At 33.7% G+C, this 26,657-nt stretch overlaps 1 protein-coding gene and 1 pseudogene across 3 annotated transcripts in view; both read left to right on the forward strand.

The window, feature by feature from the left end:
* Positions 1 to 26,657, forward strand: part of FSTL5 (follistatin like 5) — a 789,672-nt gene that overhangs the window by 528,338 nt on the left and 234,677 nt on the right. For all 3 annotated transcript variants that reach the window (XM_058720999.1, XM_058721001.1, XM_058721000.1), the window contains exon 7: positions 7,182 to 7,348. In XM_058720999.1, the coding sequence (XP_058576982.1) occupies positions 7,182 to 7,348 (167 nt within the window). The remainder of the gene's footprint in view (positions 1 to 7,181; positions 7,349 to 26,657) is intronic.
* On the forward strand, positions 25,970 to 26,069 carry LOC131508208 (U6 spliceosomal RNA; annotated as a pseudogene).

Below are 26,657 nucleotides of genomic sequence, written 5' to 3' on the forward strand. Positions count from 1 at the left end.
TTTGTACAAGAAACTTTGCTCAGTTGTACAGAAAATCTCTTATTGAAAAGTCTCTTTAAAACATCTTCCCATAACTTTTAGATCCCTCCAATGACACAGGAAAAAATGACCTTTTTATTTTAACTAACTCCTACATACTTTATTTATTCTTATGATTATAACTCCTTCTGGTTTCCTTCACAATTTGTGGTGGAAATAATTCCATTTTCACTTGTATTCTCAGAATTTTCCTCTCTACGGATTCTTTTTTTTTTTAGGATAAACTGAGTATTTTTTTTAAATCCTAATTCCAAAACCAAATTCTTCTCTCCCAAATTAGACCTCTCCTTTCCCCCAACCCTCATCCTCGCTGTCTAATGTATTAAAGATCTAGAAAATATATGCATTGCTACCTCTATTAATTTATAATTTATATATATATATATATATATATATATAAATATATATATATATAAATATATATATATATATAGCATGTAAACACTCTGCCTTCTCTGTTTCATTTTTGGCTTCCACAAGGCACATGGATAACTTTGTCTTCGGAAACATGAACTGGCGGGGCAAGTTTGTGTAGAAGAGACTTTATTTACCAATGGGGAAAGAAACTATATATGTGAATTCTCCCTCAAGGAATATAGGAATTTATGTTGCTTCATATTCTTCCTGACACTTGCTATCACGAGACTTTGTAATTTATGCCAGTGTGAAAGTTTTGGCTTAAACCTGCTTCTCCCTGATTACACATATTGTTAAATACTTTTTAGATTTTCCTTAGCCATATGGATTAATTAATTCATAGATTATTTGTTCAAGTCTTTGGTGGTTCTTCGGACTTTGTCATTTACTTATTGATTTTTAGGTGATCTTTATTCATTCTACATATGAGCTTGTTTCGTGGATGACAAGTATCTTTTCCTGCTTGGTGGCTTACATTTTTGGTCTCCTAAAAGTACATTTTGAGGAATAGATCATGTAAATTATCATGTGGTTAAACTTGTAAATCATTTCCCTTGTGGTGAGTTTGATGTTGCTGTTGTTTTGTTTGTTGTCATTTTGATTTTTTGTTTTTGTTTTTTATCTGTGCCTTAAAAAATCTTTCTCTACCCCAGGGTTATGAAGATATTCTTTTATGTTATCAGGCATTCTTGAAGTGTCAAGGTATAATGTTAAACTTTAATAGTTGCATTTAAACACTTTCTTTGCTCTGCTTTCCTTCACACATCTTTGAGCTTCCACCTAGGAGCATTTTCCTTCGCCAGAAGAATCTCCTGCAGAATTTACTTTAATACAAGTTTACTAGAGATCAATGTTCTTATTGTTTTTAAAAATGTATTTATTGGGGCACCTGGGTGGCTCAGTCGGTTAAGTATCTGACTTCAGCTAAGGTCATGATCTCACAATCCGTGAGTTAAAGCCCCGCGATGGGCTCTGTGCTGACAGCTCAGAGCCTGGAGCCTGCTTCATAGTCTGTGTCTCCCTCTCTCTCTGCCCCTCCCGGGCTCATGCTCTGTCTCTCTCTGTCTCAAAAATAAAAACATTAAAAAAAAGTTTAAAAAATGTATTTATTTTTTTATTTATATGTATAAAATATTGAGATTGATTTTATTTTGTTCTGTCATCTATACGATATCATTCACTAGCTTCTTGTTCCTGTTTTTGTTAATGATATCAGTTACTTTTCTAGTTTACTTGCTGTGAAGGCAATCTGTTATTTTTTTATTTGCACAATTTTAAGAATATTCTTTCTCTTTGATTTTTCTTTAATTTTACTACTAAGTGTCTAGGTGTAGATTATTCTAGTTTTTTGTTTTCTTTGCTTCACATTTGATGATCTTCAATCTGTTGATTGGTATCTTTCAATGGAAAATCCTCAGGTACTATTTCTTCAAATATGTATTACGTTTGTTTTATTTTCTTTGTTTTCTCCTTTTGAGGTTCCACACAAACCTATTTTTGTTACCCTCGCCCATATTTTCAATTATTTATCTTTTTGCTTTTCATTCTGTAGTGTTTCTTTTCATCTCTTCTCCAGTTTACTAATTCTCTTTTCTGCTGTGTCTAATCTGTTCTTATGTACAACAATTTAATTCTTAATTTCACTTATTACATTTTCTACTTATATAATTTCTACTTGGCTCTTCCATGAATTTATAATGTTTATTGATTGCATGTCTAAGGTCTTTGTCAAATTTCCTAACCTGATTATATTTTCATAAACAATACATTTTATAATTCTGGTGAGTTTGTTACTACTGTATGGTATTTCTGCTTATTCTCATCATGTTGTCTTCTCTCTGTGAATGCCATATTATCTTTAATTGTTTATTGGGAATTTTATTTTCAGAATTGCTTATAATAATGATCGGATGAGTAGGATGATATTATTTTACTATACAGGGGAAGATTTTATATTTTATGAGACACCTAGATAAAAGTGAGCTGTAGTCCATACTATTCACTTGCAGAGTAAGACATCTTCAAGTTCAAGTACAAACAGCATCTAGTCCATTATTGCATGTATCCTGTATGCCTGGAGGAACAAAAGCCACCAAAAAGCTTTAAGCCTCAGTCATGTTCTCAAGATGGAAAATTTCCTAAAGGGATTTGTGACTCAAGGTGCAATCTCATCTCTCAAAGTTACAGTACTCTCCAAGGCATAGATTGAGCAATTCCTCACTGTCCTGTTATCTCTTTCATGAGATAAAAATAAGAAGGGATGAGAAAGAATATGTCTCTCATATAGTCTTTTAAAATTTGTATTTGTATTTATTCCAGGGTTGTTTTTGTTGTTGTTGTTGTTGTTTGTTATGTTACTTCTTTAGTAGAAGAGTTAGTCCAAATTATCTAATCCATTGCTACCAAAGGAAAATTTCTAGATCTCTTATTAAATTTATTTTGTTTTATTTTTGCAATGCATATTCTGATATAAACATACAATAGTTTACAGATAAGCAATTAGTATTAAAAAATTCCAGACATTTTATCACAGTAAATTAGTGTATATCTTGACATGTCTAAATTAGTTAAGAATTAACATTTATTTTGAAATTACCTATTTCTTGACAAAAGATACCATCAGAATTTTCTAGTTAGTTAAGGAGTGTGTCATTGAGTAAGTGTGGTTTTATTATGAGAATAATTAATTACACCACTTAGGATTTCTAAGTGTCTTTTTTGGTGTGATGCATGTCTTACTTAAGTATTTTATTTTTTCTGTTTTTAATTAGTAATTACTTTTAATGAGGTAGAGAAGGGAAAAACATGTAATTTGAAAATGTTGCTGATAAAATTTCTTCCATTTTTTATTCCTATAATAATAATTATATGCATAATTAAGGCAATAAGACTATAGAACTGATATTAAAATATTCAACATAAGTATGTACTTAGGAAGTTGGAAGGAACACAATCCTGTTTATGATAAATTATATTTTTCTAATGATTTTAAAATAATTGATTTTTAAATCAATTTTTAAGTCAGTTACTAAAATCTTCTTTTTAATTGGTGTTTCACAAATATTCACAGTATTTTATTCCTTTTTTGGTACTATTTTAAGAACACATACTATTTTTACACATGTTCCTATTACTATTTCTATCACCTAGTTTCTATTGGAATAAATGCTTTAAAAATACCTACTGTGGTTGAAGTTGTACTCAACTGTACTTGTCTCTCTCTGGTTATAAGGTTCTGCTAGTATAGATAATTTTTCATTCCTTTGTAAACGAGTTCTTAATATTCCTGTTAAGTCAAGTTGTGAAAATGAGAAAGTGCAGAAAGGGTTCTAAAGGGAGACACTATTTTACTTGCCTCTTCCTTTTCCCAAGTAATCAAAAGAAAAGCTGATCTAGAAATGGCATTAATAGTCTTCATAAGATGAGATTAGAGGAAACGCCACAGCTGGATCTCTGATTTCTTCCCTTGAATACTTGAGAGGTCCTCCACTAGGAGACAAGGCTTATAGGTCGAAAGAAGTGCTGAAGTGTTTCAAAAAATCTAGTACCATCTGTTAAACCTAGCCTGTATGTGATTTTACTCAAAGACTTTTATATGTGTTCTATTATTGGAGCTGAAAGGATGGAGTGGGTACAAAAATGGTAGATCTTATTTTCTACAAAGTAGTTGTCTTCACATAACTAGCATAAGCTGTTTGTGGATAGAATGCTATAGGATGAAATATGCTTTCATTTAATGTATATCTATGAAAATGTAGGTTAATCCTAATTAATAAGGAATTAAATTTTCAAGATTTTTTCCTTGGAACTAATTTCTGAACTAACAACTTTGAACACTAAATATCCACAAACACTCAGAGACAACCAACCTGTACTAATAGCTCTTAAAATAAATGTTAAATCGGCTTACAGATTGATTCATAGTTATTGTTTTGGGTCGTTAATCTAGACATAGTCACCATTTCTTTATAAAACATAAATCCAATATGCTTTATATGTATGTTCTTTACCATTAAAGCAGGTTTAATGAAATTTAGAATATAAGAATAAAAACGTTTAATGTCAGTGACTTTGTGAGATTAAGTCTTTGCTTGTTAATAGCTATTAAAAAGACTAGTAAAATAAGTATGACAGTTTTGTAGGTAAAACAAATTTCGTTGCTATACATATTTAAGCAAAGAACCACTTGATTTTGAGAAGTAGCAAGTGAACACAATTGGCTTGGTGTATGTAGTTTTATGTGATATACTAGAAAGAGGAGAAATGTATATGTAACATGAAATATGCAGGAAAAATTCTAACAGTTTTCAAAATACGTATCATTATTTAATAATACATATCACTGAGATAGTTTTAAAAATCATTTTAAAATGTAATCTCCAAATTAAAGAAAAATTTTTACTGTGCTTGTTAATATACCCTGGGTGAAGAGTAATTCTTGTTTCTCATTATGCATCCTCTCAAAAAAATTACATTTTAGAAAGATGTCCCACATTGTTATGCCCTATCTTTCATTTACTCTAACATGTTCATATTATCTAATTAGCATTGTTAATGCATAACTACCAAAAGCACAACTGATTTGAATCCCCCGGGATCTAATACCAAATGATGGAGGTTAGTGAAGAGATTCCAAAGTGACTTAGTAGCAATTATATTGCTAAATGTCAGAATAGCCAATGCTATTGGCTATTGGCATTGGTCAGAATAGCCAACGCTAACATATGGATTTTAGAACCAGATGTCCCCATTGTCTCTTGGATGATTTTATGAGAAACCAGAAGCTGGAATTCAGAAATGTTATTGAAAACTATAAATAATCCTTATGATACTCTCATGATGTTTTTACTCTTATAATTCTCTCTTTTTCTATAAGTTTATCATATTTTAAAAAACCTGAAGAACACTGTGTTTGAAAATTTCAGATGCTTTCTATGCTTAATTGGTCAAACATATAAAATATAGATAAATAAATAAATAAATAGATAATAACAGAATTAGTATTAAAGAGAAGCTTAAACATATTGCCTATGTTCTTATTACTCAGGAAACTCTGAAATAAAATGTGAACACAGATGAATGTCATTAGGCAACATCAGGCTGCCAATACAAATGACTGAGCAACATGCTTGTTACCTATTTCTATCAGTTCTGGATGTAATGACAAAAAGAATAATCTTGGGCTGAGTATCATAGGGTTTTTCAGTTTCAAAAGCATGCCTACCCCCTTCTTTGACAACACAAAACACTTCTGACTTAAGTAATTAAGGCCTTTAAATTTAGAAACTAGATTTTATATAACAATGTAAGGGTCAGTTTATTTCATTTATTTTCATCAGGTAACGGTGTGGCAGACAGTGGTTCATGACAATAGAGATCATTTAACATTCATACTTAGCATGTGCATGTGAGGAATTGTTTAATCCTGGTCTTAGTTTACAAAAATGCATGCCATTTTTGACATTGCTTTTTGTGATTGCACCAAAAAATAAAGTAACTGTTTATCAAATAGTTACATTCTATAAACTATTTGATTGGCATTTTTCTTCCTTCTCAAGAGGACATATGATTCAGAAAGAGAAAAAAGAAGGTAGAATGGTGAAAGGAAAGGAAAGCGGCTTGTGGAGGAAACAGCAAGGATAGCACCTGATCATATTTATCGCAAATTAAAAGCCATCACTTTCTCTACCCAATGCCCCCATGAAAAATATCGTCAATTGCAACAAAGGAACAAAAGATAATCATTGTTCCTCCCCACACTACCCCCATGGAAATTTCAGTTCAGAATTGTGGTTTGTGATATTTCTAACCTGGCTAAAACTGAGCAAAGTCAAAATGCAAGACTCAGTCATAGCATAGAAAAGACAGTGCCTGTGAATGTCAGCTGAGAAAACTAAAGGGCAACTTTCATGTGGAAGAAAACTGGTAGGCTTATCCAGTCATTTCTCATGATAATCGACAATGACAGAGGTGTTAATTCCCATAATTAGTAAATATTGTCTGAAAGTAGAAAGGGAAAGCCAGATCCAAGTTACAAATTATATTTACTGGTTCGGCAAAATTATTAGAAGAAATGTGTTGGGTAGTTAAAAATATTATATTTAACTTTAAAATTTAAGGATCAGGAAGCAAGTGTACTATACCAACATTGTCTGACTGATAAAGGCAGCTGGCAGAATTTCACTTAATTACTGTGTGGTTGGTGAACTTCAGTTTTTCCTCCTTCAACTTCCCAAATAAATCTTACTCCTTTAGAGTCAATTTACGTTTCCCAGCATAATGATGCATTTTACCCATTCAGCTATGCTAGTGTTCTCTGAAGCCAGCCAGCAATGATCTCACCGCACCTACAATATAAATCTATCAGTGAATAAACAACATCATTTTTATTTCAATGCCGATGACACACTACATGTCGATTTGGCAGTTAAATAATTTATCTCTCTTTTGGGTGCAATCTGCCAGGCTTATTATAACTCTACTTCTGATATTCATTTCATGTTTAATAGTTCTTTGCCTCATGAGGATGCTTGTCAATCAATTAAATTGAAATGTCATTCTGACCTTTTATTGGAAACAATTTACTCTTTTTTTTCATTTCATCACAAGCTTTTTTCAATTTTATTCAAACTAAAAGCCTTAATTACTAGTATTCAGAAACTTTATAGTAATTAACCTTATAAAACTACAGGCTCATCAACATTACTGACACTTTATCTTTGCAGAGGTTATCCAGTTGAGTCTGCCTGAAGATCAGAAACTAAGCATTACAGCAGCAACTGTGGGACAAAGTGCTGTTCTGAGCTGTGCCATTCAGGGGGCACTGAGACCCCCCATCATCTGGAAAAGGAACAATATTATTCTAAATAATTTAGATTTGGAAGACATCAATGTGAGTACATACATAGGTGTTCCTTTATAATTTGTGTATTTCGTGTGATATACTCTAGGCCTTGTGAAGTCTGAGTAGCTTAATGAATACTGGGTGTAGTGTAGAAGAGAACTGGAACATTGTCATATCCACACTACTGACTAGGATGTGCACTATAGATCACATGAAATTATCCAAATCACTTGTGTAGGTGTGGTAAGCAGGTAGTGTAGCACTGTGTTGGTGGTATCATATCAACTTAAACCAATAATGTCTGCCTGTCAGAATTTCTACAATTATTAACAATTAATCTTTATGTATTTGCTATTATGGTTAAGCAACCACCTTTAGCTTGTGAGGTGTTAAATTGGGGAAAGGCGGTTTTTGCTTCAAATTCTTCATAATGTATTAGAAATAATAAATATCAATCAAGCAACAAATGGTTTATTTTTTCTAGAATGAAATTGGAATATATTTTTCCACTCAGTTCTCTCCTAGAAATTCAGAATCTAAACTCAATTTGAAAGGTTACTGCTCTGAAAATGAAACAGAAATAGAACAAACTTCAGGGTATTCATCTGTTTCTTCCATGCTATGCGTTCCAAGTGGGGATTAAAATGTATACATCATCCTAGATGATGAAAAGAAGTAAAAATTGTGCATTATGGGATGCCCATGGAAATGATGTAGGGCAATCTTTTGTCTTAGTGATTTGGGGATTTTATGATCTCTTTGCACATAAATTTTAGTTATTTTTTATTATTGCTCGGGAAAGCCATCACCTATCCACTCATTCTTTACTGCTTCATAAAGAAACCCTAAAACACAGATCTAAGAGAGTCACTTCTATGTTACATCTTACTAATACTCTTGTTTAATGTCCTCAAATTATTCAAAAAAGAAGCTTTCTAATTTTAATTTTTAAATTTAACATTTTTTCTAACTTTGCTTACATCTGTGAAATTTCTTTGGAGAGTACATGGAGAATAATATTTAATTCTTAAGGTATCATGAACACTGTGCATTAGAACAGCTATAATCTCTGGAGCATTCAACAGTCTTTGAGAGATATCGCCTTAAATAAAGCCACATTGGGTTTGCTTTTTATGTTGTTATGTCTACATTTTATCTTTTATTTTCTATCTTCATTCTTACTATCATGTTTTCCACTGTTATTTCCAGAGGCCCCTGTATTCTATGGTGCTGTGGTTTGAATACCTTAAAATAAGCTCATTTGAATTGTTTCAAGAATAAGAAAGGGTATGCTGTGAGTAATACCCTGTGGAAAAATTGTAAAAATGGGCACATTCTTGTGCATATATCTTGTAAATTATTTTACTTACTTCCTAACTTTTGACTCTGTTCTAGAAATGTGAAATCCCTAGAAAAATGATTATAGATAAGTTAGATGTCTAAAATATATGTGAGCATTAGATAAATTCTGGTATCAATAAATACATTTTTATTAAAGTTATTTTGGTTACATTTCATAAAGCAGGTAAATTTTAAGAAATTTAAAAACATTTTCAAGAGTTGGAAAGTTTCAATTTCATTACAAGTCATATTTAAATAAGTTGGACAAATGTTCATAATCTGTAGTATACACATAACTGCCAGCATTCCAAATAAAACTGCAGGGATATCTTTGAAAGGGATATTTATTTAATGTCCCAATGTACTACTGGAGTTTTCATTTAAATGCATTTACCAGTAGAACTAAAGTGTGAAATAAAGCAGTTATAAACTATTACTTATTGTGTTTTGTTTTATACTTATTCTTGCTTAAAGTCTGCTAAAATATGGACCACACCATGTAAATAAACAATCTATCTGTCTATCTATCTATCTATCTATCTATCATCTATCTATTTCTATCCATCTGTATATAGTGTATAGTTTATTATAGTTAATAAACTATAAAGTTTTAAAATACATAACTGTATTAAATATAATAAACTATCATAGTCAACCATATATTATAGTATATTATACATATTATTATATTGTATTTATTATATAATAGTTAAACTATTCTAGTTTATTTGATAGATGATAGATAGATAGATAGATAGATAGATAGATGATAGATACACACAGAGAGTCAGTACTATCTCTAGTGGACATATGATGTGTCTTCTGATTACTCAACATCTTTTGAACACCCTTCAAATATTTTGTCGATGCTTGGATTTTTTTCTTCCCCAAGGTAGAAACCAAAGTCTTATTTAATTAGCCTTCTTTGCAGTTAGGGAGTATATATGTAAATAAAGCTCTAACAAAAAGACTGCTAAAGGCTTCATTTCATAAGCAAGAACAGGGAATTACAGGTACTTTACAGCAACTCTTCCATCCATTCTTCCTTATAAGTGCTGTGGCAGCAGATTCTACTTGCCAGGACATTAGTGATAAAAGTTCTGGAGTTGGTCAGTGTTTAGGTATAATTGGGTTTTCATTGGACAGTGTCAACATGTGGCTTATGCGTTTTTCCATAAGGATGGCTTCTCATTCCATAAGGATGACACTCAGTTCTGGATATTCTATGACCTTCCTACTATCTTCATTAAATGTCTTTCTTGCTTAAAACTCACTAGAATGGGTTCTATTGTTTGCCTCTAAGAATGTTGTTTAATTAAATTTTCGGGTGTACTATGTTAAGAAACATCTATAAATTACATATTCTTTTTTTTTTAAGTTAAATTATTTTGAGAGAGAGAGAGCCGAGGAGGGGCAGATTGAGAGAGAGACAGAAAGAATATTCCAAGCAGGTTCTGCACTGTCAGAGCAGAGCCTGATGAGGGGCTAGAATTCACGAACTGAGGAGATCATGACCTGAGCCAAAATCAAGAGTCGGGCGTTTAACAGACTGAGCTACCCAGGTGCCCCTATAATTATATCTTCTTGAAATGTATGTTTCATCATTGGATATAGATTTTGGATGTGTTGAAAGACCAAAATGACCTCAGTATAGTAAAATACATTCATTGTTTATAAGCAAAGAGAACTTCAAACCTTTCAGATATGAGTCAGTTTTAGACCTACTTTGTATATATTTATTTTCACAAAAGTGGGTTTAGTTACCATTAAATTATGTAAGGTTAAAATTATAACCACTGACTCAGTGATAGTTTTCAAAATTCTTTCTCATTATTTAATATATATTAGGTAGGATTTAATATATACTTACCTAGGCAATACATACATACTTTCTGATTGCAAAAGATTAAAATAATATAGACATATTTTTAAAGCATAACTACCCCTTGTTTTATTTCCACTTACTCTCATTTTTAAGTGCAGAAGAAATCCTGTGAGATTGCTTTTAATCTCCCTTCTATGAGCTGCAAATATAATTTTATTTTTTTAGTAGGCTAGATTCATATTAATCCTCATTATGTCACTACTTTATTATCTTATTAGTCCTAAAGACAACTACATGAAGCAGGGAATCTTATCCCTATTTACCTATGTGGGGATTTATGCTAGAGAGTTGTTCACCCAAGGTTGTTGAGCTGATAAATGGTACAGCTGGAATGTTTATATGGCCTGATAGACTCTAGTTCTTGAGCTTAACCACTGCATGGAAGTGAGATGGTCTGTCATTTTATGCTACCCTTTGAAAAATGTACCCCAAATAATTCTGGCCCCTATACATTACTAATAGATTTTATATCCTCGGTTATTATGTGTGAGACAGATTGATATTGTTAATGTTAGAAGACTTTCATTTTGCTTATCTTCTGTCTTCTGTTTTGTATCAAATAAATAAAAGAACATCACTGAACTACTGGAGGCAGTGACAGTGGTTTGCAACACAGGCTGGGGATTCACACTGTCTGAATTCCAATTAATATTCAATCTCTTGGGAATGATGTGCTCTCGTTATTCAACCCACCTATGCCCAGCTTCCTTATCTGTAAATTGAAGATAACAGTAGAATGAACTCATTTTTGCACAAGAGCTAATGGCATAAAGCATTTTAAAACTGGTAACACTGTATGAATCATACTGTAAATGTTCAGTTAAACTAGGTTCTTGGCTTTCTTTTCTCTCTTCTCCTCCTCCTCCCAACCTCCTCCTCTTTCTTTCCTTCCTCCTGATATATATTTCAACAGCACAGAAACACTCAACCTGCCTAAAACCACAGGAATTCAATGCTAGGACACATACAGCAATAAGAGAGTGGGGGAAATGCCCCCACCAAATTTGGTCCAATTATAGTCACTAAAACTGGAAGTTGTTTTTTTGTTTTGTTTTGTTTTGTTTTGTTTTTGTTTTGTTTTTCTATTCAGTGCAGCTTAGGAATCAGGCTGATGAAACTTTCTTTAGCAATCTTGTATTAATCCCTGCTCTAAAGATATGCCATTAAATTCACTCAGGGGGTGCCTGGGTGGCTTAATTGGTTAAGTGTCTGACTTCAGCTCAGGTCATGATCTCAGGGTCCCTTGAGTTCAAATCCTACCTGGGGCTCTGTGCTGAAAGCTGGGAGCCTGAAGCCTGCTTCAGATTCTGTGTCCCCCTTTCTCTCTGCCCCTCCCCCACTCATGCTCTGTCTCTCTCTCTCTCTCTCTCTCTCAAAAATAAATAAAAACATTAAAAAGTTTTTAAAAATGCACTCAGCTACTATATATTTATATATTTTTCTTAGTATCTGTGCCCTCAGTCCTCAACCTAAATTTCTGCAATAGATCATTGGTTTATTTACATCATTTTGTTTTGGGTAGTACTTGGCACACAAACTACACTTCTGGCATTATTGTGATTGAACTTGAGTCCTAATGCTGGTCTGCTGAGCCATGACCAGGGATGCAGATGGGGAGCTATGAGGTACAGAGTATGACTCTCCCGTTCACCTTTCTTCTCTCCAGCTGATTCTTAGATTCCAGCCCTAGTTTTGCCACTTATTAGCTATGTAATCACAACGAATAGACTGAACCAATTTAAGGTACAGTCTCTTCATCTACACAAGCAGATATTGTCATAAAATTCAGTGACACATATCAACTTGCACATAAAATATGAGCTATTTATTTTATCACTATCAGTAGCGTGATTCAACATGGCATTGTTGATCATGCTTAATAACAAATGTAAAGCCCCATGAAAATATTATTTCAAAATAGCCTGATATAATTTATATCATTATAACATTCAACAACTTTAAAAGTAGACTTACTAGACAAAATACTGAACTCACAGACACATTTGAATTTCAGATATACAATACATATTTTTTTCACTACAGGCATATACAAAATGTACAATGGGATATACTTTTACAAGAATCATTTTTTGCCTGTCTGAAATTCAACTTTAATTAGGTGCTGCATATTATTTGCTATGTCAGGCACTCTATTTACATAAAGTCAGATTGGCTTGAATACTGCATGAAAACCATTTTCTTACAAATGATACTGTGGCTTATATCACTGAGATTAAAAGTTTGAACTGTCAAAAGTTCATGTGAATTTAATACATTGACTTTGTGGAGTCTGTACTGTTTTCCCATCTTAACATGCGTTCTGTGATTTTTGTTTCTTTTTCATCTATCTAACCTGTTAGTAATTGTGTCTGGCACTGAGAAGAGGTGAGGAAAAATAGTGGATTAAATGCACAGGAGTTTGTTCTTTCAAGAAATATATTGTCCATAGCTGGCATGATTGCGCCATGAAGCATCTGGATCTCAATCTTCTATCTTCTTTTTCTGACATTCCAAGAGCATGGCTCTTATCTTCAAGGTCATCTCAGGGGTCAAGAAGGCTGTTGGAACTCCAGTCACCAATCTATATTCCATCATTCTGTAATCCAGGTCCACAAGAGTACAAAGCAGGTAAAACATGAAGGAACTTATTCCTGGAAGTCCCACAACTGTTTATGGGTCACTGATGCGCAATAACTGGCATAACTATACTAGGGAGACTGGTAAATACCATCGTTTAGTTAGGCATACTGCTCAGCCTTCTGTTACAAAGGAGGAACAGGAGAGCAATGTCTACTTCTCTACCCGAGGCCATCTAAGAGGATGTAAGATGTTCTGCTTTTTTCTTTACACTTTTGTTTTGTTTTGTTTTTCTGCATTAATTAAATGTGATTATCCATCTGAATTCCAATCTGAGCATCTCTGCACACCAATTTTGTTCCGTTGGTAGTTTCATCAGTCATCAATTTACTTCCTTGATTTTTTTGATTTTGCTTTTATAGGCCTCTGTGGAAATATTCCACTAAGTTTGGGGCACCTGGGTGGCTCAGTTGGTTAAGTGTCTGGCTTCAGTTCAGGTCATGATCTCGCGGTTCATGAGTTCGAGCCCTGCATTGGGCTCTGTGCTGACAGCTCAGGGCCTAGAGCCTGCTGCATATTCTGTGTCTCCCTCTCTCTCTGCCCTTCTCCTGCTCACGCTCTGTCTTTGTCTTTCAAAAATAAATAAACATTAAAAAAATAAAAAATATATATATTCCACTAAGTTTTATTTATATATTTTGCATGTAGTCTGATGATTTTTTTTCTGATAATTCTTAAGACAGCTCTGTCTATCCCTGCAGCTTATTTGAAGTGATTCTCACCATGTACATTAACTTCCACTTAAAGCAAAGCATTCTCGGGGTGCCTAAGTGGCTCAGTCAGTGAAGCATCTGACTTCAGCTCAGGTCATGATCTCACAGTCCGTGAGTTCGAGCCCCGTGTTGGGGCTCCTGTTGAAGAGCCTGGAGCCTGCTTCAGATTCTGTGTCTCCCACTTTCTGACCCTCCCCCATTCATGCTCTGTCTCTCTCCATCCCAAAAATAAATAAACATTAAAAAAAAAATTTAAAGCAAAGCATTCTCTTGAAAAAAGATAAGTCACTCACAGACAATTGAAATAATCACTTTAATTCAAATCAGAATCCAAATGCAGGTGTGGGCAGTTTGCATTTGATGATTTGTTTTGCTTTTTTGTTTTGTTTTGTTTTGTTTTTTGTCTCTAAATATTACATTTCCTAGTACATAGTTGGCAAACTAGTACTGGGAGATAACGTATCCAAGCATAATAATGAAATTTGATCCAAATTAAAAACTTTAATAAAATAAAATTTTATTTTATTATTAATTTTATTTTAATATGTTTGAAGTTTTAAAGCCATTAAATGCTTACTATAGAATACTATACCTTATTATGATATCTTATTTCAGAATATATGGTGAACTTCAAATTTAGAAGTAAAATCCCTAAGGAATACTTAGTTCCCAGAGACTGAAAGTGATTTTAGTAGCAGAGAATTCTGACTTTGTTTCTCAGGTTTAATACTTAAAGCAGTGTGAAGATATAACTTTTTCCCTTAAATCTATGAATTTTAAAGTTCTCATATATAAAGACAGACATTTTTACCCCTTATGTTATTCTTTGGTAACATAACCAAAATTATAGATCTCTGATAAAAACAATTTAATTAGCAAGATTTAATTTTAACTTTTTAGAAACCTACAGTGTTGCCTTTCAATATAGAACATATGAGAGTATAATGTCAAAACTAGTTATTAAAAAGAACGGTATTGACTTTTTTCTTCTCTAGACTATAAACAATCCATTTCTTGTTCCATCTTAACTGAAAATGTAGACATTTAACGTTTGGTATATAATACGTATTTCACCATGTAATTTTCATCACTAATTTATTTTTAATATAAGCCTGAGGCCACTGTGGCTCTTAAAATCCAAGGGGAATTAGAGAATATTTATGATTCAAAATCTTCCAAGCCAAATAAAGCAGGGAGCATTGGCAAGGCTGAAGATGTTGGATTTCTTCCACAAACATCAAATACGCAACATGCATTTATTTTCCACCAATAATTGTTAAATTGGTGAAATTGCACGTAATCATAAACATTGCCTAAGAGTGTTCTGCTTTAAAATGAGTATTGTTCCTAACTTGCTTTGTTCTGCTGATACAACGGAACACTGCATATTACAATTCACCTCTTAGAAAAGTATTAAAATCAGTAATTTAAAAATATTTTTAAATGTCATTGGCCATATTCTTTTTGAACTTATTCTTACAAATAGCAACATATAAAAACAAAAGTATTCATGTGTGGATACCTGAATGAAATAGTCACATACTAGTTTGTTGAGTACCTGGTAATGTATTTTTTTTTAATTTTTAAAAATTTAGGTCCAGTTTTCAAAGTTATGACAGATCATGTTATTTAAATAGGTTTATGAGAAATATTAATTTGGAAGCATAACTTTACTATGACATTCTTTTTTTTTTTCAATATGAACTTTGGCTGAATATCTATATAGATTCTTAAATTGATGAACTTTTTTTTTTCATTTTTCCCCCTCATTATGTGTCTAAACCCATGGCTTTAATTACTATGTTTAAGTTGACACATTCTAAGTTATACTTCTATTTAAAATTTCTCGCTCTCTTTTTTTTTTTTTCATTCGAATGTGTGAAATCCAAACCAATATCTTTATTTCAAAAGCTGTGACATTTCCAGTGTTTCCCACTCCGTGCAAATGTAGCCAGAAAACCAAGTCATGTTAGAGTTCTCTCTCAATTTTCCCCTCAAATCCAATCTATCACCAAACCTTGTGAATTTATCTTTTTTATTTACCTTACATCTCTTCTGTCATCTCATTTCCACTATGGCTGTCTTAGTTTAAGGTCCTATCAATTCTCACCTTCAAACTTGACCCTTTCCTACTGAGACCAACCCCCCCCCCCCCCGCCCCAGTTGAAACATGCACTTTATATCACAGGCAGACAGATTCTCATAAAATGTATAGCTCTTTAAAACCTTTAATGGTGTCTTCTAGTTTTCATGAAAAAAAAAAGATTCAAATTATTTAGCTTACTCTGGAAAGCCTGTTTATTAATTCTTCCTACTATTCATACAATTCCATTCTTTCCTAAAGCCCCTCCAGAACACTAGCTGCTTTCTATTAGGTTGTGTTATTATTAGCATTCTCAAACACATTCTTGTCTCTCTGGAAAACCATCCCTTGTCATTTTCATCTAATGTATTCTTTACAAATAGACAAATGCTTCTTATGCCTAAATTTGACTTTTTTAAAAGTTCTTTTTCCAGTAACTACCATACTTGTTGCATCATAATAAAACTGTTAATATTCTTGCCTTTTTTCTCCAGACTAGAAACGCTGAGTTCAAGGACCTTGGCATATTTAACTTTGTGTTATAATGTAATAGTTAGCACTATACTGACACATAGGAGATAATCAAATTTAAATGTACAAATAACAAATGACATAGTGATATTTCTGATATTCACAATTATGCATTATTGAATTTATTTGTACACTTTTTATATTCAAATCTTGCTAGAGATTTTATTTACTTACTCTAGCTACTTGCAGGATTATCAATCAACTGATGTTTATTTACAATCAATCATTTAAGCCTAGCATAGCTCAACAATTTCTGGATTCCATTTCTTTAATAACATTTCTAATTAAGCATATTGATTTTTTACTACAGTTTCAATTTAATCTTTTATCATAGGCAATAAGGGGGACAAGAAAAAGATGAGGGGCAACACATATTTGGTCATTGCTTAATCTTTATGTATTCAACACATATTGATTTAACTGCTTCACTTTTCTAGGTACTCAGTTAAATTCTGAGAACATACCTAAAAGAGACAGCATTCCAGGCTTCAAAATCTCACAGATTGAAGGAATAAATAATGCAGTATGAAATGATAATAATGCAGTATGAAATTGATAATGCAGTATGAAAGTTTCCTAAATACAGATCTTCCTCAACTTACCATGGGACTACACCCCCAATAAACCCGTTTTAAGTTGAAAATATCTTAAGTGGAAGATGTATTTAATACACCTAACCTACTGAACACCATAGGTTAGCCCAGCCTCCTTTAAAGTTTCCCAGAATGCTCATATTTGTCTTCAGTTAGGCAAACTCACCTAACATAAAGCCTATTTGATAATGAAATGTTGAACCTCCCATGTAATTTACTCAATATGGCACTGAAAGTGAAAAACAAAATGATTGTATGGGTACGGGCAATTTTGTTTACCCCGGTGTATGAGTTGTTTACCGTGGTGATTGCGTGGTTGGCTGCAAGCTATGGCTCACGGCTGTTGCTCAGCGTCACTAGAAGTGTTGGTACTATACAGGGCTAGCCCAGGAAAATATCAACATTAAGATCAAAGTACCGGGTCTACTGAATGTGTATTAGTTCCACACTTGGCAAAGTTGAAAAATCATAAGTTGGAGACCATCTGTATATGTACATTTGTATATTTATGTGCAAATATATAAGGAATAGAAAAGGGAAGTCAAATTTAAGTTACAGAGTCTCAGAAGACTTCTAAGAATACACTAGTCTTGCAATTTAGACGAGAGCTAGATGAAGGAGTGGCAGATAGGTATACTGGGAAAGAGTATATATCAGGCTTGAGATAGCATAGTATATTTAATGCATTGCAAGTCCCTTGTGTATAAACAAGCAAGGACAATAGATTAATAAAGGGCTTCAGTATATTAATATATTGACAAAAGGTTTGAATATATTACAGAAAATTAGGTTTTTGCACTTGATTATCGAGGTATACATTTACATTTACAACATATAACACAATAATAACATTGGATGGATACTTAATATTTACCAAGCATTGATATTTATCATTCTAAAACAGTATACTAACTTATTTATTTCACAACACAAGAGAAACCAACATTATCTATACCTGTACACAACATGATGTTTAAGTTGTTTTAAGTTTATTTTTTACTTATTTTGAGAGAGAGAGACAGAGAGTTGGGGAGGGGCAGAGAGAGGGAGAGATAGAATCCTAAGCAGGCTCCATGCTTCCAGAGCAGAGCCCGACCCAGGGCTTAAACTCCTGAACTGTGACATCATGACCTGTGCTGAGACCAAAAGTCCACCACTTAACCAACTGGGCCACCCACACACCCCCCCCAAGTTGATTTTTTTTTTAATTTTTTTTTCAACGTTTTTTATTTATTTTTGGGACAGAGAGAGACAGAGCATGAACGGGGGAGGGGCAGAGAGAGAGGGAGACACAGAATTGGAAACAGGCTCCAGGCTCCTAGCCATCAGCCCAGAGCCTGACGCGGGGCTCGAACTCACGGACCGCGAGATCGTGACCTGGCTGAAGTTGGACGCTTAACCGACTGCGCCACCCAGGCGCCCCAAGTTGATTTTTTAAATGCTTATTTATTTTGAGAGAGAGTGAGAAGAGGGGAGGGATAGAGAGAGAGAGGCAAACAGCGAATCCCAAGCAGGCTCTGCTCTGTTAGCCCAGAGCCCGATGCAGGGCTCAAAACCAGGAACCGTGAGATCATGACCTGAGCCAAAATCAAGAATCAGACGCTTAACAGACTAAGATACTCAGGCACCTCTAAGTTGATATTTAAGTGCATCGTTTTGATAATAATCTTGGTTCTCTTAATAGTTTATCTTTGTCCAGTCACCTTGGTCCATATTTGCGGATAGAACTATAATTTAAACAAATAATACATCTATAAAATTTTAAACAACTTTTTAGTTTCATAGCAAAGGAGAACAGCAAGCACAATTTAAAGGATATATAACCTATGCCAACTGATCTTACAGACCTCCTAAAATATATACCATTCATTTCACAGTAGACTTTCCATTGCCCTCTAATTATAGTTAACTTCTTCCTAACCTTTTAAATAATGACCAGATTTAAGAGCTACATCTACTACACAATTTATTTTAAAAGAACCAAAGAGAAATTCTATGGTATAATTGCTTCACAGCCACCAACAATCATAGGGTTCAAAATCAAAATCTTCTTATCTAATTAAAGGCATAATAGGTGCAGACTTTTTAATACAGAAAGACAACCAATCACTTTAACAGTAATTGTTGATTCTTATTTTCTTAATCTTTCTCCTTTTGTACAAGAAGCAAAATTTATGGTTTAATATAAAATAAGGAAATAGGGGGCGCCTTGGTGACTCAGTCAGTTAAGCATCAGACTTGGGCTCAGGTCATGATCGCACGGTTTGTGAGTTCCAGCCCTGCATTGGGCTCTGTGCTGACAGCTCAGAGCCTGGAGGCTGCTTCAGGTTCTGTGTCTCCCTCTCTCTCTGCCCCTCCCCCACTCACACTCTGTCTCTGTCTCTCTCTCAAAAATAAATAAACATAAAAACATTTTAAAAATAAAATAAAATAATAAAATAAAGAAATAGTATCATAGATATCTCTGTCTTGAAACAGTTTTCATAGAAGCTACCAATAGTATACTTGTGAGTACTCAGTGTTTTAGATAGAGAAATTTAAGAAGGCTATGAGAAATGATTAACCAAAAAGAAAAGAAGTTGTAAAATCCAATGTTGTTGTTCCTTAAAGGATTTGCTATTTCTGTTCAATTAGCAGGGTTTTGTCAGAGGTTGGGGATTTATCATATATTTTCTTCCTAACAGTATACACTATTAAAATAAGGCAAGGACATAAAAACACTACTAATAAAGAACATCATTTCTTAATTTTTTTTTGCTCACTCAAGGAAGTTGATGCAGAGGTGTGTGAAATCAGTTATATTAGTGAAGCATGTTAATTGGCAATTACTTGTAAATTACTGTTTTTCCTCCTGAAAATGAATTATATTTATGACAGAGAACTCTAACAAACTCTTAAATTTATATAATCAATGTTCAAACATATTTATACTGACATTGTGATTCACAAAACCTTCTTTCAATGGAGGAAAATGCATTGTGATTTTACAACTTTTGTCTAATATAGTTAACTAGCTGTTGTCCCAAAGGCAACAAATCCTCCCTTATTTTATTCATTTCTATTCCACTATGGCATATTTAAGTCTAATGACTTAGGCTCAATGAGCTTCTTTGACAACTTATCAATGAATTTTTACAAAGCCAAAAAATATGTATGATTAATAATAGGGGCCATATTATATCATCTATTATTCTAGATAAGAGGTACTTAATTTATGGCAAAAGTTGGCTTCAGAAATAAAGACAATCTTCAGTGTATGAGGTGAACAAGGACAATTTAACTTTTAGAGAGAGAGAAACTGAAATAAACATGATCACAATGATATGTTGTGACATTGGTTTGTATTCTGGGTTAAGGTAAACAACTAGAGGTCCATTTTCTGCCTGATGCTTTAGAGTCAATTGCTGGAAACAACGTAGCAGTGATGTTACAAAGCTATTTAACAATACCATATTTTTCAATGCCATACTGAAGTATGGGCTAACATTCTCACCTGAAGATTATTTAATTCTCTAGGGATGTACATTTGCCCATTAACTACTTATTGGGACAAAGACTCTGAATACGCGTGTTGTTAAGTTGTATATATGTTGTCCAAAAGAGACGCAATTGATTTTTGTTCTATAGAAAAAAATAACTCCAAAATAATTGTTTATTAATCACTTTTGTGTTTAACTTAACAAACTTACCTCAGCATGACTTTCCCAAATTATACAAATCTCTGCTCCTCAAATGGACTTTAAACTAGCTCTACTGTCCTGTTGGTTTCCTCATTAATGAGATAAATAAAACTTTGTCTCCTGCTCATTTCATATTTTTACTAGAATTGTGTTTTAACTCTTTTATTTTTTTAATGTTTATTCATCTTTGAGAGAGAGAGAGAGAGAGACAGAGAGAGAGAGAGAGAGAGAGGGGGGAAGGGACAGAGAGGGTGACACAGAATCTGAAGCAGCCTCCAGACTCAGAGCTGTTAGCACAGAGACCAACGTAGGGCTTGAACTCATGAACCATGAGCTTATGACCTGAACTGAAGGAGATAATAAATGACCTGAACTGAAGTCAGATGCTTAACCAACTGAGCCACCCAGACACCCCTGTTTTAACACTTTTAAAGCTACTCTAACAGTGTTTTAAGCTGCCTGCATCTACAGTTCTTACACACTCCAGCAGGATATTTTGGTAAAATGTGATTTTTACTTCCAGCAATTTAACTGAATAAAAAGAGGGAGCTATTATTTACACAATTTAGTGATAACATTCGGTGTTAGAATCAGTTTTTGGTTTTTTTTGTTTTTTTGTTTTTTTTTTTTTGGCGGGGTGGGTGGAAAGAACTTAATTGCTTCTACTGTATTGAGACATTCAGAGACTTTTAACATAATCTGTGGCTCAAGAGAGATATGCATCCATGAAACACTGAAGTGTTTGCTGTGAAAGTGCCTTGGTAATTGAAGGTTGGCAAGGAGTGAAATCTCTCTAAGTCACAACCTTTTTATTTGTAAAGAAAATAAAAGACATTCCAGCAACTTGCCTTATAGATTTGTGAAAAAATTATATTAAATGAAACATACATCTTTAAAGTAACACAAGATAAATAGTAAAATTTAATAAGATTTAGTTCTCCTTCCCTCACAAGAACATTTACTCCATTCCTTTTGTCCTGACTTAAATTCCCTTGTTCATTTACTAATAAGATTTTATCCTATTATATCTGAATATTTTAATAATCAAAGAAGTGAAAAATCAATTTTTAAGTAAATTAGTGAAGCATATATAACACCAATGAATACTTCATAAGAAAATATAATATTCACCTTCTAACTGAAAAACACAAAAATAATTATCCAGAAAATGTTCTATTTCAGACTCTTAATATTACATAGAATATGTTTTCCTTGACACAAATTCCTAGAGTAGAATATAAAAATTACTATCTAGTGAGGAATATCAAAAGAATACAATTACATTAACAGAAAGATATATTTGGTCATGTAATTTACTTTGAAAAAAAAATCTTATTAGCCTTAAATGATACTAATTTTGAAGACTCTGAAACAGTGCACACCTATCTCTAATTATACCATGGCAACCATGTTTCTTTGAATCTATTTTCCTCTAAAAATAAAATGTTACTTCTGTGCAGTGGAATGGCGATCAGTTGAAGAGTATTGTTTTCATTGAAGTTGGAGTTGACCTTGTCACATGTTAAAATAAATCTTATATGAGTCAAATAAAACTTCAATATACTTCTAAATTGGAGGTAACTTTAAATGAGAGAAGTTAGGATACAATAAATCAAGAATAAATCAAGACTTAAAGGAAATGCCTAAGAAAGACCCCACTTATGTAATATGCTGAAATCTCATACAGCTTGCTTTAATTACCAAGTTTATTCAGGCAGCAATTTAAATTTGAAACTATACTTCTTAATATATACCTAATTTTTTATTATTAAAGTTGTCTAGTCAAAACATCGTGGCAATTATGTATGCCTAAGAAGGCTATATGGCATTTTGAATAATAATTGTGTTGTTAAATGAATAAAATATCACAGCACCAAGGACCCAATTAGTGTTGTGGGTCACATGCATTATTGATAGAAGAAAGGAATATGAATTAGTGGACTAAAAAATTGATGGGGAAATTCAGACTTTGGTTTTGAAGAATTAGAAGGAACAGAAAATTCTTTTTTTAATGTTTATTTATTTTTGAGAGAAAGACGTAGAGCATGAGCGGGGGAGAGGTGGAGAGAGAGGAAGACACAGAATCGGAAGCAGGCTCCACGCTCTGAGCTGTCAGCACAGAGCCCGATGTGGGGCCCGAACTCACAAACTGTGAAATTGAAGGAACAGAAAATTCTAAGTAATATGCATAAATGTTAATTATAAGGACATTTCATGGAGGCAGAAATGGACAAATAATATTCAGAAGACATGAATCAACCAACTCCACTGCCATACTTGCTCTTAGTATGCAAGACAACAGTAGGGAATGAAATTTTCTTGTCTTTAAATTGATACTGAAAAACGTCTGGGTGCATCTGATAATTATTAACTTGGCCTGTGAAGAATTCATTTGCTCAAGTATTGCTTATTTGTTTGTAATTGAACAAATATGTTACAGAAATGTTGGGGATAGGCAGGATGACATTTTGTGTCAGATTCCTGTTAAGATAACAGGTATAAATAGCAAGTGAGGTTCCGTCTCTTTCATACGTGCACATGAAGCACTGTCCTGGGGAAAAGCAGGAACAAAATAGGACTCAAAAACTTGGGTCCTGGTGACTATTGCACAGTACTATTAGTACCACATAGTACCCAGTACTATTGGTAAAAAGTGAGTTAGTTTCTTGTTGGAATTAGAATATGTTTTACATAAATATGTTGACTTTGAAGTCATCTAATGACATCCTGTTGAAAATATGTGTAGTTTGAAGATGCAAGATCTAATGTTCATATTTATAAAAACTTAACCAAAGTGTAACATGATTCATATGCTCAATCGCTGTTATTTACTGTTTTGGAGATCCTTCAAGTTTCCAGTTATAGTTATGGTTTTGAGATTGCTGTTATTGAATGTCTGTTTTATCTTAAGAAATCTACTTATGTCATCTCTTATGATAGAAAGGCATCAGCATCTCAGTTTTACAGCTAAGAAGAGCTCAGAGAAGGTAGACAACTTCAAGGGCCAAGTTGAGCTGGAGATTGCTGAGTGGCCAGGTGTCACAGTAGCTCATTGACACTACACGCCAAAATGAAACCCTTTAGTCACTTAGTGCAAAATTATAAGCAACAGGCTAAATAGAGGAAGGCCAAATCTCCCACTGTTTCATTTTTCTCTGTCAAATGGCACCAGACAAGGGTCAGATGCATCAGCACAGATATGGTGGATCGCTAGCCAAAATGGAAGTAATTATATCACTCCCAAGAGAAACTGAACAAAAGGATCCTGTAGTTTTATGGACCTGGGTGGAGGAGGAGAAGGAAAGGTAAGGGCTAGGAGTGGCAAAGTACTAAATACTTTGTCAAGATTCAGACTACTAATGGACAAGGAGAAAAAAGTGTCATGTCCCTCCCCCATCCTTTTCCCCATAAAGAAATCTCAGCAGAGGTGTCTGTCACAGGTGTCTCTTACATTGGTTCCTGATGGGGGTAGAGAATGGAGGCGCTTAGGCTGGTAATACAGGTAAGAGCATGGCTGGCTGGCCAAGAGGTCCTGAGTTCCTGACTGTAACTTTCTCCAGAAACATCCGTGCATTGGCTGTGCTCCGAGTCTGGTGTAGGAAAGGCAGCTCTCCCTTACAATATCTGCCAAGCAAAACTTTTGTAACTGCCTGTGGTCAGGCCTGAAAGATCACACATAGATTTTTTGAACACAAGCCTGACTCCTCAATAATTTTGGCATAAACCGATTCAACCCAAACTTGTACCCATATAGCTTGAAAAAAAAATCCCATTTTATTCTATTCAAGATCGCTGTCCTCATTAAAAACATTTTTAGTAAGTTGACTTTATTGATTTTCCTATAATCTCTTGGAACTTTACCATTCCTTACTAATAAAATATATGTTTGGAAATGTTTGCTGCAACTTAGCATAGAAAACAGAGTTGGAAGTAGAGATATATGTGGTAGTCCCATAGGCCACATAAAAAATGATGAAGGAAAAAAAAAAATGATGGAGGAAGAATTCCTTGTGTGAAATTTATGTTAGACAGCCATTGGGTTCTGCTGCCTGGATGTACCCTAAACATCACTAATCTCCATATATAACACAAACCTAGATTTTATTAATGATTTATTGATTTAATGTCTTTCTGCTTTGTCTAACACATATCTATATACACGTTGCCTTAGCTCCCTCACTAAATTCCAAGGTCTTTGCTCACTGGTAATGCTTAATTCTGGCAGTGCTTAATTCATATTTTGTAACCGTATAATAACCAAAATAATATCTTCACAGGAAGTTCTCAATAAATACTATTGAGTGGAGTATGCTAAGCAGTCAATAAAATATAGAGTTTTATTGGTCCTTGAGATCAGTGACTTTTTTTTGGTACATCCAGGTAGCAGAATAACATGGCTGTCCATTTGTAGTCTGAATCTTGACATCAGAAATGAGTAAGTGACAAATTATAATCGAGGGCTTGAGATTGGCACAGCCAACCTGATAGGAAGTTCAAAGGAATAAATTACTAATTAGAAATGAAAGTTTCAGATTGAGATGCATTATAAAATTAAAACTTAAATTTCATTGGGATTTAATGTTACTCTTAATGGATGAAAGTGATTTTAAATGTCCTTTTTGGCATCTCTTTGCACATTAAAAGTAATATGGCCGTCATTCATCTTTGGTTAATCTGAGGAAGTAAAATGATTATACTTTGAAATTATGTTTTATGTAGTAATTTTTCTTTAGGCATAATTTTAAAAATGGAGCTGCCATCCGTGTGTTTCCTTTAAGCAGTTTTTATCATGGTGGTCATACTTCTGATTAGAGTGTAACATTTCTACCTTAAGAAATCCTTTAGACTCATCAGGGCTCATTGATATTTTAAATACAATTTATTGTTGTTTTGTTACCACTTACCAAAACTAAAATATTCTCCATAATTTAAAACATAGAGACTATAGATTTTCAAATCCAATCAGTTCAATAAAAACATATTGGAGGAATTAACATTTTTTGAGTGCCTTTAACATGACAGACACAGTGCTGTGTTATATTAAATTGGCTCCTTCAATCATGATATTCAAATTCAATAAAGAAAGGTGCATTCCCACCCCCCACCCCCGCCATTTAAGTATGAGAAATGGAAGCTAAGAAGACTGATTTAACCAAAATCATACAAAGGGAGCTAGAAGTAAAGTCAGAATTAAAAGCCGTATTTGGTGCTTGCTTGGCAGTACATAATATCAAATTGGAATGATATAGAGAAAATTAGCATGGCCTTGGTGCAAGGATGACATGCAAAACATGAAACATTTCATTAAAAAAAAAAAAGCCAGATTTGTTGGCTTCAAAGTCATACCATTTTGTCTGTACAGGAATGTTTCTATCCATGTCAATCTAATTGTTCCTTGTGTATTATATTTGAATTAAAAATGAGTTAGGGACACCTGGGTGGTTCAGTTGGTTAAGCATCTCAGCTCAGGTCATGATCTCATGGTTTGGATTGGTGAGTTCCAGTCCCGCACTGGGCTCTGTGCTAACAGCTCAGAGCCTGGAACCTGCTTCAGATTCTGTGTTTCCCTCTCTCTCTCTGCCCCTATCCTGCTGGTGCTCTGTCTCTCTCTCTCAAAAATAAATAAACATTAAAAAAATTAGTTATTTGCCTGGGTGGTACAGTTGGTTGAGCAACCAACTCTTGATTTCTGCTCAGGTCATTGTCCTAGAACTGTGGGATCAAGCCCTGTGTGGGGCTCTGCACTGAACCTGGAGCATGCTTGGGATTCTCTCTCTCTTCCTGTCTGCCCCTCTCTCCCCTGCTCATGCTCTCTCTCTCCAAAAAACAAACAAACAAACAAAAAACAAAAAACAGTTATTTTGGCATATGATGCCATCATAAAACTATTTACA

Source organism: Neofelis nebulosa, chromosome 3, assembly GCF_028018385.1.
Source record: "Neofelis nebulosa isolate mNeoNeb1 chromosome 3, mNeoNeb1.pri, whole genome shotgun sequence".
Lineage (NCBI taxonomy): Eukaryota > Metazoa > Chordata > Mammalia > Carnivora > Felidae > Neofelis > Neofelis nebulosa.